Source organism: Phaseolus vulgaris, chromosome 9, assembly GCF_051622355.1.
Source record: "Phaseolus vulgaris cultivar YP4 chromosome 9, ASM5162235v1, whole genome shotgun sequence".
Classification (NCBI taxonomy): domain Eukaryota; kingdom Viridiplantae; phylum Streptophyta; class Magnoliopsida; order Fabales; family Fabaceae; genus Phaseolus; species Phaseolus vulgaris.
In genome coordinates, this window is record NC_143506.1 from 21378757 (window position 1) to 21398730 (window position 19974).

The 19974-nt window shown below is 29.1% G+C and overlaps 2 protein-coding genes across 2 annotated transcripts; both read left to right on the plus strand.

Moving 5' to 3' along the window:
• Positions 1–3052: 3052 nt before the first annotated feature.
• Positions 3053–10068, plus strand: FBP7 (F-box protein 7). Its single transcript, XM_068624397.2, has 11 exons — positions 3053–3256; positions 3494–3580; positions 3727–3839; positions 4327–4443; positions 4526–4622; positions 5247–5320; positions 6684–6737; positions 6824–6925; positions 7109–7167; positions 9009–9219; positions 9770–10068. Exons 1-11 carry the CDS (start codon positions 3241–3243, stop codon positions 9827–9829), a joined length of 990 nt encoding a protein of 329 aa, XP_068480498.1. The 5' UTR covers positions 3053–3240; the 3' UTR covers positions 9830–10068.
• Positions 10069–14629: 4561 nt separating this feature from the next.
• LOC137822704 (BTB/POZ domain-containing protein) lies at positions 14630–17641 on the plus strand. Its single transcript, XM_068627651.1, has 4 exons — positions 14630–14957; positions 15044–15189; positions 15977–16083; positions 16946–17641. Exons 1-4 carry the CDS (start codon positions 14848–14850, stop codon positions 17549–17551), a joined length of 969 nt encoding a protein of 322 aa, XP_068483752.1. The 5' UTR covers positions 14630–14847; the 3' UTR covers positions 17552–17641.
• Positions 17642–19974: the final 2333 nt, after the last annotated feature.

Consider the following 19974-nt stretch of genomic DNA (forward strand, 5'->3'; position numbering starts at 1 on the left):
AAAAATTATATATATGTATATATTAATATTGACTTCGAAAATAGCTTATAAATTATGTAATCTTAAATATATTTTTAATGGTGTTATGGAAAATAGTTTTTGAATTATATAATTCGAAATATACTTTTAAAAAAATGGTATTTCAGATTATATAATTAAAAAAAATTGAATTATGTAATTTGAAAATGAAACCATGCATATGAAAAAAAGCTTTCATATTACATAAGCTAATCTCATGTCTCATATTAAAAAAAACTGTCTCATATTAGAAAAAACTTATGAATTATATAATTCAAAAACTAATCACGTATTTAAAAAAAGACTTATGGATTACATAATTCATAAGCTAATTACAACTTTGAAAAAAAACTTTCTGATTACGTAATCTAAAATATTATAAAAAAATATTTTTGAAATACAAAAATTTACGGAGGTGAGAGAAAAACATGTAAAGATGTAGGAAGAAGCAGTCCAAAATATGTTCAAAGGCCCAAGCCCAAAAAGAATAACAAAGTAGGGCTCAAGCAGCCCAGGATCCTTCTTCCTGTACCTCCACATGTACTGTCTCCGATAATAAATATGAAAATACGATTTTGCCCTTTAGTAAAAAAATAAAACAACAAAATTCCAAAGACTTTCTCACCTTTTTCCTTCTTTTTATTTTGCTAAGCCTCTCAGCCCCAAGCACCCAAACACTCATTTGACATTGTTGAAGGTTTTCAAGGTGGTTCTTTATGTATTTGGGGAGGATTTTGCAGTATTTTTTTTATAGTTATGTAGTGGAATGTATTATTTTTTTGAGTTATATTTTATTGTTCTCGTTCATCGATTTATAACTGTGTCTTTTATCATTTCGTTTTTCATAGTTTATAAATATTTCACACAAAATGTTTATTTGACAACCGTGTTCTACCCTACAATTCAATAAATATTAATATTTTAATTATTTATAGAAATTTATAATTTTTTAAATTTTAAAAAAATTGAATTGTATTTTTATTAAATAAGTTTTTTCTTTAATTTTTTAAAAAAAAATATTAATAGTTATTGTGGTTATAGGGTGAAACTTCAAAATATCATAACCCTATTTCAGATTATGCATATTTAAAGAAGTCATTTTATTATCCCAAATTGATCACCAGATTTAAATAATACAAAAGTAATTTTTCAAAAATATATTTTCAAACTATATAAACTGAAAACTACTTTTGAATATATTATTCATTTTTAATTTATATAATCTAGAATATATTTTAAAAAATTATTTCCAAATTTAATATTAGTTTCCGGTTTATCTAATCTAAAACATATTTCTATATAATCCAAATATACCTTTGCCTTACAAATTACCTAATTCAAAGCATTTTTCTAGATCCAATTATAAGTTGATTCTTCAATGCAAAAACTATTCTACCCTTTCAATGAATGCCGCAAGAATACATACAAATTCGCTCCTCCTTCAAACATTTAACTTATTTACATAAGGGTATTTCTAAAATTATACAAATTAAGAGGGTGCTGGAAAAGCATATGGAGGTACAGGAAGAAGTAGCCAGCAGCCCATAGCTAACCATATTCCACACGGGACACAAGACCCACTTACAATTTCAATCTTTGTGGATTCAAATACTGGCAATTGCTTTCTGCACCATATCACATTGCACCCAATTTCTGTGGAAAAGACGAAAGTTCTCCCGGAAAGAGCTTTTGATTTTTTTTTTCAGATTTTTATTTCGGAAAAAAAAAATCTTTCGGATCTATTTTTTCATAATATATTATTTTCAGTTCTGAATTTTTATTTTTGAAATAAAGGGTATTTTCGGAAATTTAAAATTATATTGGGTGTAAGAAGAATTTTCCTGAAATACATTATATATATTTTGCTTATTATGAACTTTTAAAAAGATAAGTAAATTCTGCACAATAAGTTTGTAATCTAACAGGATTTCTCAATGCACAGGTATAGTGTAAATGATCTTATAAAAATGGTCAAAAAAATATTCTATTTTTTATTTAAAAAATTAAATGTAGCGCATTTTTTTACTGTAGTGAATTGTTTTTACACACATAAACTAAACTATTTTAACAATATGGTAAAAATTTACGCGGCTGGTATTTTTCAATAAAAATATTAATTTTGATATTTGTTATTGGAAATTTTTTTATGAAAAAATTAAATATAGTCTTCAAAATAACTATTTAAAAAGTCAATATTTTAAATTGTATAAATTAATAAAATGGGCAATGATTTTAATTAAAATTTAAGATAACATATATTTTAAAATTTGATTTTTATGGCATTCTAAAATTTGATATAAATAGGTTTTTTAAAAGTTCAACATATTTAGAGAAATTTCAAAATAATTAATGATGAAATGACGGTAAGTATGTTCTAATTAAATCCCTGAATAAGATACATTTTTTTAAAATTTCATATAAGTAAGGTTTTAAAAATTGAGCATTTAAAAAATATATATATAAAAAGATTTAAATAATAACTTACAAGAAATGTGATAATTTTTTTTTTAAACTTGAGCTATGTAACACAGATACGGACACTGACACGGACATGGACACGAAGATACGTGTAATCTCTAAAATGTAGAACACGGATCTATATATTATATAATTATGAATTATATAAATTAATAATAAATATTTGTGTTCACAAGTATGTTTCAGATTTTTAAGAGAAGGAAGATTTTTTTTTCATAACTTGTTCAAAAGAATTTGTTTCTTATTTTTATAATCACACTAAAAATTTATACAATAAATTTAAATTTTTAAAAAATTATTGTATTTATCTTTTTTAAAATTGTGTTAAAATCATACAAAATTTTCAAAAATTTAATAAATAACTTTTAGTTAAACACTTCACCAATAAATGTCCTATAATTATCATACGAATATCGACACCGATATACGTATCCGTACGCCAAAGAAGGGTTATAGGGTTATGGAACTTGAGCAATGTATCTAGACGCATTTAGTGAATACGTAATATTTGTTAAAATTACTACAACCATAGAATGGGATGTCACGTGTCAGTTTCAGGCTTCAGTATAAAGGGACCCGCCATAAATTAGGGGCGCGTACACTTCGTACCTGGCCTACGTCGATACGACATCGTTTCGATGTGTTCTTCTGTTCTGCAATTGTTACCCAACCCATTCCCGTCCTTCGTCTTTCTTCTCAATTTGTCTGAGAAATTCGAGAAGGAACCTCCTGCTACATTCATCCATGGCTTCTGGTTCTGGTAAACTTGGATTTTCTCTCCCCACACAATTAATTATTCTTATTTATCATTTTTTAATACCCATTGTTGTCATGTATTTTCTTAATTTTGGTTGTGTTTTTGAAATTTTGGTCAAGTGAGAATTAAAGATTGGCGATTCAGCTGAATAATTAAGTTCATTTGGTGTGATGAGATTGTTTTGTTTTATGAACGAGTGATCAAACTCGAGTGTTTGTTTGTATTTTCCTTCTTCTACAGATTTTGCTTTGGCGGTTTCCTCTGAACTCGAGTCGGTTTTGAGGTTGAAGACCGTTGACTATTTTATTACGAGGAGGCCATGGCTTGGTATGTTCCACGCTGCTACAATGGTTACTTGGTTTCTTTTTTGTCTTCCTCTTATTCCAAAATTTCTATTGTAGGGTTGAATCAGTTGTTCTGTATAACTGGGTGGTGTAATTCACTTCTTTTTGTTGTTATGCATTTTGTTTCAGATCTTTATGGAGTTAATGTTAGACCTGTTGCGCCATTTGGGAGTGCAAGTAGGAGGCCTTACGTGGATCCAGCACTTATACATCGCTCCTTGCCTGATGAGCTGCTTTTTGAAGTATTTCACGCATCAACTTATATTTTTTATCATTGATTTAATGGTGGTTCTTGATGGTGGAAGTACATTATGTGAAAGTGGCAATATGAGTAGTTACTATCTGCTGTGTGCTACTACTTCAGATCAGTCGTGTGTAGTCTAAGTGTTTGATCTGGGACAGTTTGGTCATGTTTACGAACTCAGTTTTTGCTCTCTCTCTCTCTCTCTCTCTTTCTCTCTCACACCTACACACACTCAGTCGCCCAAATACCTCTTTTGAAAACTTGATAGTAGATTTTGCCTTGTCGATGGTAAGCTTTGAGCTCAGGAAATGTTCTTAAAATAAGAACCAGAATATCCGTGGCCTAATTCTTTCAGTTGTTTGAAACCTTTATAAAAACTCTTTGTCATTTTCTCCAATTTTTTTATATGCCCGGAAATTCATATTCTAAAAAGTCTATCTTTGTATACAAGAAAAACCGAGAGATTTACTGAATACATTTTATAGGTCTTTACTCGAATGACTCCATATGACTTGGGGAAGGCATCTTGTGTATGTCGAAAATGGAAGTACACAATTCGTAATCCTGTATTTTGGCGCAATGCATGCTTGAAGGCTTGGCAGGTAAACTCAGAAGAAGGTTTTGAATATAGAATTCCTACTGCTTAAAAATCACATTTCTGATTATAGAGTCCCTTTTACGAAGCTATCTGGGATTGTGGAAAACTACAAGATACTTCAGTCAAAATATTATGGCTCTTGGCGGAAAATGTGGCTGTTACGACCAAGGTTGCGGACTGATGGTAAGAACAACTGTCTTTTATTGCATAACTTTATTTTCTGCTCCTCATACTTATTGACAATGGTGTGTGATGGTTAATTTTTTTTATTCTGATCTGAAAATATGCTTGGGAATTCTCATTATTAGAAATGGACTGGGCCTAACTCAGCCCTACCTATTTTAAAAAGGAAGGATTGTCCTAGCCCTATTAGGAGTATTTTGGCCATATTTCTTTTCTCTAATCAATGTTTTACATCTTAACTCTCCCTCCTTGCCTGATACTGGAGGTTTGGAGCTTGAAGTTCACACGACTAAATTTTGCAAGTATCCCAACATTTAGAGTTGATAGACTATGGTTTTTTTTTATTGTAAATGAACTGGAACCCCAAAAGCTAACTCAAGGTAGAGGATTGCTCTAACCATATGAGAACTATTCTGACATATTGCTAGCGAATGTGGGACATCTTAGCATTCACATTTATTACCCTCCCCTCCTCCACAACCAAAGGTAAAAAGAGAAGAAGAAAAATAAGAAAATGAACTTAATTTAAATCCAATCTATAATGAAATGCACACTATTTTCCTCTTCCTTTTATGTTGCATTTTTAGTTAGGTCCGTTTGTCTTACTATGCTTCCATGACTCAGGTCTTTATGTGAGTAGAAATACCTATATTCGAGCTGGGGTTGCTGAGTGGAAAATCACTAATCCCGTACACGTGGTATGCATCAATATCTTCTTGTATTGCTAGTCAATAGACATTTTTTTTTGCTTTTTTTAATATTTGCTAATGTCATTAAGTAGCATTTTATTAACTGGGTTTTCGTCAACTATTTTTCAATATCTTATTTTGGGGAATAAGATGTGTGTAGTAGACTATTACTTTGGAAGTATCAGAAGGTATTTGCTTTATTTTCCGTTTTCATTCTCAGCTCATACATTTTCATGAATAACTCGAGTTCTTTCTCTAAAACTTGAAGACAAGAAAGAAAAGGAATACAAGATGACAATTTTGCCATTTTAAATGAAAACTTATCAGCTGAAAATAAAGACAGAAACCAAACTAAACCAAACAGCCCTTAGTGTTCCTCACTTAAGAAATCTGGCATCATCAGTTTATAATGTCCACTGTTTTTAAGAGTTAGAAACACTTGTTACTTGAAACCGTAAAATTGTATGTGAATTTATAAAGGCTAAACAATACGGAATCCTAGCATTTTCATGTGAGGAACCTTGTTCTGTAAGATTTTTAACACAATATGCTTGAATGAAACTGTAAGTCTATAAGCCTGCAAATCATACGCATACCTTTTGATGTCCTGTCCGGGTAACCTCAAAAATTAGATGATAGCTGCTAGCACCTCTTGTTGTCCCTCGACAATTAAAACTTTAAGAATGATATTTGTCTCGGTCATACAAATTCAAGCAGCAAGTGAATCATTGTTCTAATTCAGTTTCTATTTGTGATTGACATATGATAATCCCCATTAATGAAACTTATTGTTGTAACCTTAAATGTTTCAGTCAGATCCTCTTGAGAGTGTGAAAAACCTGAGTGTAGGGATGCACCTTTGGGTATTATTTTTAGTCTTCTTGGTACTGTAACCATTTAGCGCTATAGTATTTGAATAGGATATTTCTCCTTATAAACCGTTATAATTGTTGGAGAAGACTGGTGAGTGTATTGTATTATCCTTGGTATGATGGAATGCTTTTGAAGTTTGTATTGCCTTTTTAGTACTCTCAGCACTGGAGGGTTTTAATGTAAAATTTGATTACCTTCCCCCGGTAGGTGTGTTCTACGCATTTATTTTATGCATTGGTGGTTGCTTGGTCTGGATATACAGGATACTACATGATGCCTCTTTTTTTCTCTTGTAAAATTTTAAAAAATAATTGTTAAGCAGTGCATCTAGGATGATTCCCTGAACCATTTATAAGTGTATAGGAATGTGAGTTCTATTTATATTGGTCCTCAAGTTTCAGTGAAAGACACTGTTAAAGCAAGTTGTGCATAATTCTTGTTTAGCTTTCATTATTTACCTATTTATTTTTTGTAAGTAAACTTTCTCTATGTTCTGCAGGTCTGCTATTTCCGGTACATGAGATTTTTTCCATCTGGGCGATTCCTTTACAAGGTTATAATTCAGTAATGTCTGAATCCATTTAATGTGTATACTTTCTTCTATCTGATTGTATGAGAAGTTATTTTTGTTTTATGTAGAATTCATCACTGAAGATCAAGGATGTGGTGAAGTGTATGAATTTTCGATCATCTAAAGCAGACTGTGTTTTTGGTGGTCACTACACATTGTCAGATGACAAGGTTATGTTCTTATGTTTGTCAAATTATGTAGTTGATTTTTTCCTGATACTTCTGCCTCCTTTTAATCTTAATTATTTAAAGATCTGAGTGGACATTCTCTTCTTGGACATTTATTGCATAAATTAGTATTTATATTTCTTTTTATGGATTTTGAGGCATTGACGATTGATATTATCACGGCAGGTTGAAGCTGCAGTCTTATATCCAGGCATGCGACCTACTGTTTTGAGGATACGCTTAAGGTATTTGATGGGTTTGCCTGATTAGCATACATGTCTAGTTGAACAGTAAAGCTAACATCAAGAACGAGAAATTAAATCTTTTCCTGTTCTCTATCTTTTTAGATTGGGATTTGATGGGCCATTTATACTTTTGTTATTTTAGAAAATAGATCAAATATTCGTCAAAATTATCTTCAACTGGTGGAGGATGAGGTGTTGAATTTAGAGAAATTTTTTCAGTATAATAAGTTATTAAAGGTTGTTTGGAGTTCACTGGTCCAATGGATGCCTCAAAACAACTCCCTCCCTTCTCCATGCCAGATAAAAAATAAATCTAGAAAGCAGTATATCCTTTTCAACATGGATCATAGAATAAGGAGGCATCGTTGTTGATGCTTGTGAAGGGAGCCAAAACAGGGATGGAATAATTTGTTGTCATTGGAGAAAAATGACCTGAGCAAAGGATATTTTATATATGGGTTCTATTCTAGTAAGCCCAACACCCCAACCATTCAATTTATCACCCGCGTCTTAAGTAAATTTAACAGGGTTCCACTGACATATTAGGTGCTAATCACATGTCACTGTTACTGACTTCTGATCCACATAATTGACAATAAAATGGGATACTAGAAAAGTGGCAATCGAGAACACCTAGTCAGGCAAAATTAGTTACAATGTTGGCTGATAATCCAAAATTGGAGTTAATTTAACCTTGTTTTAGCAAGGAAGTTAGATTCCCCTTCACAATGGTATTAGAACCTAGTCCAAGTCCATTCTTGGGCCACCTTAATGTATTTGTCGCACTCCAAGCTGTTGGTAGACCACTTTAATTAGCCCGTCTTAGTTGCGGCCTTTCTAGGGTTGTGCTAATTGTAGTCTCGAGAGTCATGGTTCAATTTCACATCAAATAGAGATATGATTTAAATAGAATTTATAAAACTTGGAAAGTTCTCATTGCCTCAAGAGTGGTGGTTCAATTTCACATCATTTAAATAAAGCTTATAAAAATTTGGATAGTTCTCATTTTAGAAGTCGATGTTACGGGGTTGAGTTAAAAGTTTTTAAAATCTTATCTCACTAGGTGAGGATGGCTACATGGATCACATAGAAGCAAAAATGAATGTGTTTTATCACTATAAATAAAATAGAAGAGATAATATAACATAAAGTGAGTGGGGATCTACTTACTCCTAGAATGATACCACATAATTTTTAATGGACGATGAATTTCATTAGTCTCCCAGGAGATTAAATGTTCCCATTAAGTACATTATGTTTGCAAAGTTCCATACTACGTAAAAGCTACCTTCTAATTCATCTTGGGAATATATTTTAGCATATAATATATTTTTTAAATTAAATTCAATGTTAACTATGAAATTGCCTTACCGGTGAATATTTATCTAAAATTTGGTATGATTAATATCACGATTTAGTAATTAAATTTGTTAAATTTTGGAGAAAAAGTTATAAAATGGTACAAGTGCCTTCATACTTCTACAATAGGCGAGTTCTTTCGGATGTAAGATAACATCCTATATAACCGTATGAGAATTAGAATAAAATCATCAATGCAAAATATAATTAAAATTGGTCTTTGTGTTACATCACTTTGAAATGTCCGCTAGGCTCTTGAAAGTTACTGAAGATCATTGGTTTTAACAGTTCTATACTGAAAAGTAGAATATAGAAACAGAAAAGAAGTTTTGTATCATGTAAAATTAGCTTGGATTTTGATAAAGAGAAGAGAAATTATGCTAATTTCTTTATTCTTATTTTTTTTTAAATTAATATTTACTGACAGTATGAAATGGACTTTCCTTTTGCAATATGCTTCTGTTGATCTGCGTGTGGTATAGGATAAGGGGAACTACAACAGGGGCTAACAATCGGATGGATTTGATGTCACTTGTCACTAGTGGTGTAAACAGTAGTGAGGCAAGTGTACCTGAGGAGGACATTCTTGGAGTTGTTGAAGGATGGCAGGATGATGAAACACACAACCCAGATGTACCAGCTGTCTCACATAAGAGGGGCATGACTCCCTTTGTCTTTGTTCCATTTGAAGAGGTACATTTTTGTCATATGATCCTTTTTTAATTATAAGCCTTCAGCTGCTAAATTGAGTAATAAACATTTTAATGATGCCCTGGATTCAATGAGAATTACATCTTGGTTTTTGTTATGTCTAATATTGTCTCAAACGTTGTAAAGTAATCAAATCCCCTAAATTATAGGTTAGATTATGCTATAATTTTAATAAAGCGATAAAGTTCAAAGTTCATTCATTTTGTAATTTAGTCAATTGAGAAAGAACTTTCTATAATGGAAGGTTCGTAGCTTAACGTTGTTGAAAAAGATCATCCATTAGCTACTAGCATATATGTAGGTGGCATTGGATGACATTAATATTACTCATGTTTGTTTCTCATTTTTCAAAATTACTTTTCTCTCTTGTTTATGGAGGAGCATGTTGACACTTTAACATAGGTAATAATACAAGAAAAGCCAACAATTAATTATCGGAAGAGATTATTTGTCTTATCGTTTCACATTACGTCTCTAATCACACCTCTTTCTGAAATCTTAGTACTCCTTAATTTCTCCCCCTTTTGTACAGGCGGAGACATCTGTTTTGAATCTTCCGGTGGAGAAAATGGATTATTTTGTGCCTGGTTGAATTGTTCGGATGCCTCGGAATAGAATTGGCTCATTTGTAAATAATACACATCTTGAAGTCACTAAATTTGTATATATGTATCTATGTGTAACAGTGTTGTGATGAGATGGATTTGGTTCGTTTTGCAGAATTATTCCTTTATTTATGCACCTGCATAACGGTAATAATTGTAGCTTTTAGCAAATCATGGATTCGGAGATATGATATAAAACTATAAAAAGAATTCTGTTTGACGTGTTCACGAATTTTTCACCCACTATAAAAAGAATTGTTCTTTTAGCATGTAGATAATGTTGAATTGATGAAATTGTTCTATCGAATTCTTGGTTATATGAAAATACTTTGAAGCAAGAGTTCTTTGACTTGATAATTGCCATTTATGTCCCAGTAATCAACTAAGAATCGCTTTGATATTTCAGTTATTTCACACACAAATTTTGGATAAGTTTTAACCAGCAATTAGAGTTTTATAGTTTTATACTCTGCTTTGGTTGGATATATAAAAAGTGAAGCGAATGGAGGATAATATTGTTGGACCTTCAAAAATTATGATTTGGAATTCAATTTTTTGGATTGCTGACTTTTGAATTGTAACTGAGGGTAGGCTGATTGAAAAAATCAACTGAAATTCCAAGCTGCTTTTTTTTTATAAAAAAAAGAATAATGAAGGGAGGATTTTGTTGAAGAAAATAACATTTTCTAAAAATAGTTCATTTGGAACAAATTTGTAAAAAATATATTTATTTTAAAAAAATAAGTGTATAGGATATAATAATTTAGACAAGTAAAAGTTTAGATAAATAAATATTTATAAATACATATATTTTAGTAGAAAAATTTAAATTAGAAAAATATGTAAATAAGAAAATTTGATGAACAAAAAGATAAAAGAAAAAGTTGTAAAAAAACAGTAAAAAGTGTTTGATATAATTAAAATTGGACAATTTCTTCCTACACCTCATAAATTTTTCAATTTCAAAATTATCTGTGAGCAAAAGTTGCAAGATTTTTTATTTTTTATTTATTTTTAAATTGTATAATTCATATAGAATTCATAATAAAAAATATATTTCGAATTTTAAAAATTGTATTTCGAATTTTAAAAATTGTATTCCGAATACAACTGTATTTCAAATTCTATAACTCATAGCACTTTTAAACCCAAAAAATATTTTCAAACTCTAAAATTCAGAATACAAAATTATATTTCACATTTTAGAGCTTTGAAATAGGTTCTCGAACAGTTGTAAAGCCCCATGACTACTCTGCTTGTCTGGGTTGAGCGCAGGGAAAATACACACAGATCTTTTATAGACATAGTATAATTTTATAGTATAATTATTAAAATAAATAAAATTTGAAAAAATTATTAAAATTAATAAATTATGTGAAAGTTACACAATTTTTTGTTTAAAAATTGTGTTAAAATAACAAGACTTCAATGTTATTTTGATACGACTTAAATATGAAGTCGTATCACCCTGTTAGGATTTATGTATTTTAATAATTTTTTTAAATTATCTATTTTAATAATTATATATGGTAAAAAATTCGAAATACACATAAGAGTTTCTGCTTTTTATTATTTGCTGGGGTTCCTATGTTCAAAATCTTAAGCTTATAAATAAATTCAAAATGAGAATAACTTAATTCCTACTAATTTAGTTTTAAAATTAAATTAACCCACTAATTGTTGGGATTTTAAAGTTATAAGTCTTTTGAGCATATTGAGCTTTTTAAAAGGTAAATGCTTTACTCTTCACTTTTAATAAAGAAGAATGAAAGAGGAGAGGATGGAAACAAACATGCTTTAATGCTATAGAAAGAGAAAAAAAATAAAGTAAAACGAAAAGGAGAAAAAAGAGAGATGTGATAATAATAAAATTTAAAAGTAGCCTAATGTGAAAAAAAAAAAAGTATAAGAATATCTCAATTATTCAAATAATTTTAGGTTGAAGCAACAAGTGAAGGTAAAATGATATATGTATCTTTAAACTATGAGCAGTTTAATACTAGATTTTGGATTGTGGTTTTTTTATACATATAAACCAGTTTTATAAGACTATCTATCGTCTACAAATTTTTTAATATTTTTTATTTATTTTAGATTTGTATAAGAATTAGTATCATAAAGTTAACTTTTCAATGAATTTATTAAAATGATATAATTTTTTAATGAATTTATCAAAATGAGTAAATTTTATTTTTTTTATAAAAATAGTTTTAAAACAAAACAAAAAATCATACTTTCCAACACTAATTCTAAAATTAGGTTATGTTTGGATTAGAGAGGAGATGTATGAGAATTTGAGAGAAATGTGTAAAGAAAATAAGTGTGTTTGAATTGAGATATCTTAAAATGAATTTGTGAGAAAACTCTAATGAATTTTGTGGAGTTTTTGACTTTTGCTTTTTACCAAAATGGGGTCGGTTTAAAAAAAAATACAAATTTAGGCAAGTCCTGTCAATTCAACACGACTTCATATACACAAATCATCACAATTAGACACGACTCTGCCATGTCATACTGAAGTCGTGCCAACTTGGCACGACTTCTGCCACGTCATAATTTTGTTTTTTTTTAAATTTTATTGTTTATATATTGGGTAGTAAGTTATGTAATGTTAAAAATTAATTTGATACATAATTTTCTAAGAATGTTAGTTTTAAGGAACAAAAAATTTGATAATCGTGTATTAATCATGTTTGAATTGAATGAATAAATACATAGATAAAGAAAATGAATGTTCTAAGAGTGTTATGAATGAATAAATACATAGAAAAAAAAAATTATGACATGGCAGAAATCGTGCCAAGTTGACACGACTTCAATATGACAGGGCAGAAGTCGTGCCAACTTGACATGACTTCAGTATGACAGGACAAAAGTCGTGTCTAATTGGGACAATTTGTGCATATGAAGTCATGCCGAATTGACATGACTTGCCTAAATTTTGTATTTTTTTAAACGGATCCCATTTTGGTAAAAAAAAAAATAACCCCATCATCATCAAAAACTCAATTTTGTGATTGATATGATGATTGTCATAAATTTTACAATTTAAAAAAAATATATAAAATATAAATAGTTAAAATATTTGAATAATGAAATATGAAGTGAAATATTTTAGTATAGATTTGAGTTAATTAAAATATTATAAATTATAATTTTATAAAAAAATTAAAAAGAAAGTCCAACAATAAAAAATTGTTATAATAAACTACTTAAAAAATTAAAAGATAAAAAAAAAGTGTATTTACAATGACGATTTAAAAATATATATTTATATACAAAGTCATGCTTTTAAGCATGATTTCATTAAATCATTTTTTTGTTAAAAAAATCAATTACTACAAAAACCTGGGAAACTTCAAACCTCAATAGGAATTTCATTTTAAAGTCATACTTTCAAAAACGATTTATCAAAAATTTAAAATTGACTCATTTCAATAAATTTATTAAAAAATGACATCATTTTAATAAATTAACCGAACTTTTCTAGGTCTGACATAAATTTCACATGAATATAAAATACCAATACGTATGTCATATCTACCATAACAGTCTAATAATTCTTCTTCCACCAAAATCACTTTTATATAAGACCAACTTATCCATCAAATATGAAATTAATCTTCATTTTTAACCATTTTTCATTGTCTAGTCTTAGTTATGAAGGATTATTTTAGTTAATACATTAGTAAACAACAACTTCTTTTTCAAATTATAAATATACAAGCATGTATGCAAATTGTTTTAAGTAAATACAATTTAAGAATTATTAAAATTAAACAAAAAAATAATTCCAAATAAAAATGGGATTTACCTTTTGTTAATTATACAAGTTTATCTAATAATAAAATGTATTAAATAAATGTTAAAAACATATTACTAGTATTATATTAATAAGATATTCATAAAATAATAATATATAGAAAGACGACAAATTTATATTGATTATATATGTGTATATTAAATAATATGTATTAAATTTTATTAATTATACATTTAAAGAAATATTAAAATAGCAATTTACCTATAATTACTCCAAAAAATCGAAATGTCTTGTACATAAGTAAGAGAGTGATATCGTGTTTGGATACGCATTCTAACTTTATATAAATTGGTTTTGTACATAAAAAAAGGAAACCTAAGGTAAAAGCTTCCTATAAAACTTCTAAAACCACGTTCTGATGTTAATGATATGATTTAAAGTGTTTTTTTAACATTGAATTAATTAGATTATTCAAAATTCAAAAATAAACAATTAGTCAAACTTTCAAAACCATTGTTTAAAAGTTAAATATAAAATACGATAAAAAAATTAATTATAAAATATTATATTATTATAGGTTTAATTAAGTTTTAACTGTCTTATAACTTTAGGTATTATAATTGAGTTTTTTTAAATATTTGTCCTATTAAATACTCAAAAAATATTACATTTTGTATTGAGTCTCACACTCAGTTTGTATTGTCATTATTCTTATGTGTCTTTACATAGCAAATACTCAAAAAATATATATATTTTTAAAATATTTGTCCTATTAAATATTAAAATAAAAATTAAATCAACCATGTGCCAGAAATCACCAAAATGATGTTTGATAAAGATAATTAGAGTTCTAAAACTTTAATTTTCTTATTGTTAAAGTTTGCATTTTTTTTTATTAAATGGTCAGATATCTAATTGAAAAATATAAATATTTTAAATATTTGATATAATTTTATTTTAAAGATATAAAATTTGATCATTTATGCTAAATTGATATAAATGGTATTAATTGACAGAGCATAGTAGACTCCAGATGTAATCTAAAATCACTTACTTCTCTCTATACATTCTTTCTCATGCACTCAACAAATTATCAAAATACTTTCCGTCGCACGGTTACAAAAACTGGTGTTTAGACACAGTCCAACGTTGTTGTAATTGTATAATTGTAGGTTAGGTGTTTTGTGAAATTGTGATACCATCCACAAGGTAAAGGAGAAGAAGAATAAGAAGAAGAAAGGCATGGACGATAAAGTGGAGACGCTTGGGAGATTAGCCCGGTGGAAAATTGACAACCTCGGACCTTCTTCCTACAAAAAATCTGACCCTTTCAAGGTCGGAATCTGGAACTGGTGAGTCTGTGTGATTGTGCTTGTGTGTCTTCGTGTAGTTGAATTGAAGGAGTTTGAGTTGAGATTTTCACTTTAAACTTCACCAGGTACTTTTCAGTTGTGAGGAATAGGTACCTCTACATACATATTTTTCCGGAACCTTCTTCGGTTTCTAAGGATCAACCACCTTTTGCTCGATTCATTCTTCGAGTCTCCAATGCTAGCTCATCTCGCAGCTTTCATATTTCCCCTGGTACCTTTATGCATTAACATCTTTTTTATTAATTGGCTTTTTGTTAAATCTTACTTTGTCATTATCATCTTATAGTGTTATTTTTTCTTACGTAGCTTATGTGTAATGTGCATTTTTTATTTATAAAATATGGGAGAAAGAGTGATTTGGCCATGGGTGAAGGATTGGCTAATGCTGTATGAAATTAGGGAAATAAGTTTCATTCACTACTGTGTGACTGCAATTGGGGAATGCATCCCAAAAGAGAGGGATGAGTGGTTAATGGGTACCTTGTCCTCTGGTTACTTTTACAAAGATAAATTGCTTAAGTTGTTCAGCAAATTCTGATTCTCCCATCAGGGGTCAGATTAGTTTAGTAAGGAAGAAGAGTAATTGACTGATTAATGATGACTACACCAGCAGAGTCTTGGGGCTTCAAGGTTATAGGTTGTAATAAGGTGCAGGATCAACAGAGAAAGGTATTAGTTTTGATTTTCCAAATTTGAGAAGTTTCAACCAAACTGTGTTTTTCTTTTCACACATTTAACACAGACAGAAAATTTTATCCCAATCCTCCCAAGTTTCCAAATCTCAGTTTATTTATCAGCAGGGCCTTTTTTTCACTTATACCTGAAGTTCTGAGCCTGACACGGCCTCCTTATCTTTACCACTTTATTTGCCAAGAAGAAAAGGAGATAATTTCATATTGTGATTTTCATTTTGCAACTCAAACTGGAAATATGAAGTCTGAAATTGCAATTACTTGTAGCAGTTTTAAATTTAATATTATATAATGGAATTGCCGCAGTTCAAGAAAAGCTTCTCAGGACAGAGGATGACTTTATCTGGTCTGTGGATACTCCTTCCGTTGGTCGCTACATCATTGATGTTGAGTTTCTAGACCTGAAGATAAATGTAAGTTTCTATACATGATTATATTTTATTTTTATATAATATTGATGTGCTGAATATTATTTTCTTTAGAAATTTACTAATTTCCCTTTGACTATTTACCTGTTTAGTAACACTTTTTGACACATTCTTTTAAACACTCATTTTCTTGGTTAAGATTTTGCTTGAGAAACAAATCCCTCTTCACACACAACAATGAGGATCAAACAACACTACAATGTAAAAATAGCAAAATAACACAAATTAGCTTGTTTCGACACCTCATATGCCTGAATTCACAAAACATTTCTATATTTATTCATGATTTTAAATCACATTACAAGATTTTTGGACCAACTTGAGAAATCCTCATTATGAGTTTTCTGTTTTCTAGACAATCTTATGAAACCTTCGATTACCAGTTTTTTTAGACAAATTTGAGAAAACCTTCCTTAGGCTGATAGTTCTTCTCATATCAAGAACCTTCATCTATACATATTGCATCCTAATAATCAAAGAATAAGCAGGTTCCTAAAATAATGTTAATATCTTTAAATTTAATTCACATCTTAAAGATTAGATAATATCTTTGAATATAAACATGTCAAGAATTTGAATTTCTATTTCTATTTCTATCCTTGCAGTTAAATCTTTTTTAAGTAACAATAGAGAGTATATTAGAAGAAAAATATTAAAAAGTCTATTGTTAGAACATCTCTATAAGTATAACCTGTAAGATGATTATTATGGCAAATGACCTTTTGATACCAACCCATGAAGTTGGTTTGAGTTACTTGCTCTGCCATATTGCACATTGTCCCCTGATCACTCTAAACTAGTTTCAGATTGTTGCTGCTTAATCTATGATTTTTTCTTTCAAACTCAGGGTGAAGAAACTAGCTCTGTATGGCCATCTGGAAGTGTACAAACCATTGAATCCCAAAGTAGCACTATTTGTTGCCTCTCTCGCATGCTTGATGAAGCTATACATGCTGACCTAACCATCATCACTGCTGATGGCTCATTGAGAGCTCATAAGGCAGTTCTCTCATCAAGTTCTCCAGTGTTTAGGAGCATGTTTCATCACAACCTGAAGGAAAAAGAGTCTTCTACAATCCATGTAGAAGACATGTCACTTGAATCCTGCACGGCTCTTATAAGTTTCTTGTATGGAACAATCAAGCAACAAGATTTCTGGAAACACCGGCTTGCATTGCTTGGAGCTGCTAATAAATATGACATTGATAGTCTCAAAGACATCTGTGAGGAGAGCCTTCTGGAAGATCTTAACTCAAGAAATGTTCTTGATATGCTAAATGAGGCTTGGTTTTATGAATTGCTCAAGTTAAAGAAAGGATGCTTGGTGTTCTTATTTGAATTTGGTAAGATACATGATGTGAGGGATAAACTGAATAATTTTTTCCAACATGCAGATAGGGAGCTAGTGATTGAGATGTTTCAGGAGGTGCTTTCAGTTTCTAACCCTGTATAAGTTAACTCATGGATGTGTAAATTCTCTATGGATGGCCATAATCATGTTTTCTCTTTCTACTTTTTATTATAAAATGATAACTTTTCATAATACTAACTGCCTCTGCCTGAAGGCTAGGTGGCTAAAATGGTAAATAGAGTATATTTGAGCCAGCATTTACCTGGTAAGTTATTTAGTATGGGGAGTATTTACAATCTGAATTTTGGATGACTTTAGTTTTGTGAATATATTTTTGTTAAAATTAAGTTTAAAGTAAAATGACTTATGTGCAGTGATTTCCATTTCAAAACTGTGTTTGTAGTAAAACTTAGTCATGAGAAGAATTCTAGTACGTATTTTTTGTTGATGTAAAATTTCCATCCTAACAAAGATGTAGATTTGTCTCTTTTTTATACGTTCTTTTGGACACACATTGTGTGTGTTAGAGTTTATATAATAAATCACTATATTTAAAAATTAAATCAAATTTATTCAGTAAATTAAAAATGTATTTCTTTTATTTAGATCTAATTTTTAATTTTAAATCAGAATAAAAGGATCCATTTCTGAATAGCTGGTTTTCACAACTCTAATCCATATTAACTAGTTGACTAAAGATGACAAATGTAAAAGAAAATCATTTGAAACGAAAACAAGAGGGGTGTAAATATTTTTCAAAATATTTTCTCAAAACTAGATGTTAGATTGAAAATTCTAATAAAATTAATTGATTGATTATTTTGTTCAACCAATCATAAAGGTGATTGACAGATAAATATAAAATATATTAACCAAATTTATGTTTATTTAATCAATTGAAATACAATGAATATTTGATACGTTAAAAGTTAAAGCAATAAAGAGAAAGATAGAGAGAATCACACAGATTTTTTATATTGGTTTCCTCTTACCACAAGAGTTATATTTAGTCTTTAGCCTAACCAGTTGAGAATTCACTAAACAAACACAAGATTACAAAGTTATACAATCAAATTAGTTCTTGAACCCTACAAAAGCCTTTATACATACACACAAAACAAACTCATTGCATATTAACAAAAATTCTATTGAATCTGTCTAACACCATACATAAAATGTAGAAAAATGATGGAAACACTTGAAAAACGAAAAATGATGGAAACACTTGAAAAACAGTAGTTAACACCAACACGGTAGAACCTCAGAGATTTCAACACAAGAATGATCCAAGAACTTCTCTAAGATCTCAAAAACTAATCTTTCTATCTTTTTTATTTTCTAATTCGTTACTTGTATAATTCAGATAAACTCTTTTTATAAGTTTTCAATAAAAAAACAAAAATGATTTAATCATTGAAAAAAATTCTGTTATAAAAAAAACATATAAAATTCAGCTTGTTTTTTCGAAACCAACAATATTTAAACAAATTGACTTTTCGAAATAATAAGTTGACTGTATAACTTAGATTCATAATACAATTCTTCTTTTCTCTCACGCTTCATCTCTCTTCTCTCTTCTTCAAATCTCGAAACCCTTTTCTTTACTTTTTGTAAATGTAACAATTTCACATAGATTATTCATCTAGTTTTTTTTATGATACCATGATAAAAAATGGTTAACATTGACAAATATATACATTGTGTATGAGATCAATCCTATCGTAATCTATAAAAATAGTAATATTTTAAATGACAAGTAATAAAACATGTGTGAAGAGATTAATTTAATAAAAAAAAATCTAGAAAAACGTGAGAATAAAAGTTTTATATGAAAAAAAAAATACTTTTTGATGTTTATTTTTCTTGTTATAAAATGAGCAAAATGTTTTCTTAATAGAAAACATTTTAAAATCACTTCTTTTTTTATTGCTTTAATGTTTGAAAAACAATTAAAAGAGGAAAAATAATTTCTCTTTTCAAGATTTTCTTGAAAGTTATTTCTTCTATTTCTAAGATATAAGTTATTATTTCTTCCTGCAATTAGTAGTATAATGTTGTTGTTTTTTTTCATAAAATTACATTATTAAATATCATTTATTTTATTTCTATTATTTCATCTTTTATTTTAGTTGTGAGATGTTATGTTATTAGTTTACATCTTAGTGGACAAATATAATTAGTATTTGTACTAAAAAAGATGAATGTAGAAGATATTTAAAGAAAACTCATAATCAAATAGATTTTCAATGTTTAGACATATTCACTTTTTTATTTCTATATTAATACAACTTAAAATTGTATTGACAGTGATATTGGCAACTAGAAATGTAACTGCACATGAATTAGCAGTTATATATAAAGTTCTTCTTCTTCTTTAATTGTTGGGAACTCCCTCTTGAAAGTGATAGCCAACTGCTTGGGACCAAAATTGCTTCTGTTCATTGATAGAAACCTTTTTGTCTCAGTTCTTGATGGATCCGAAAAAACACCCCACCCTCCTATTTAATTAATAAAAAATAATTAAC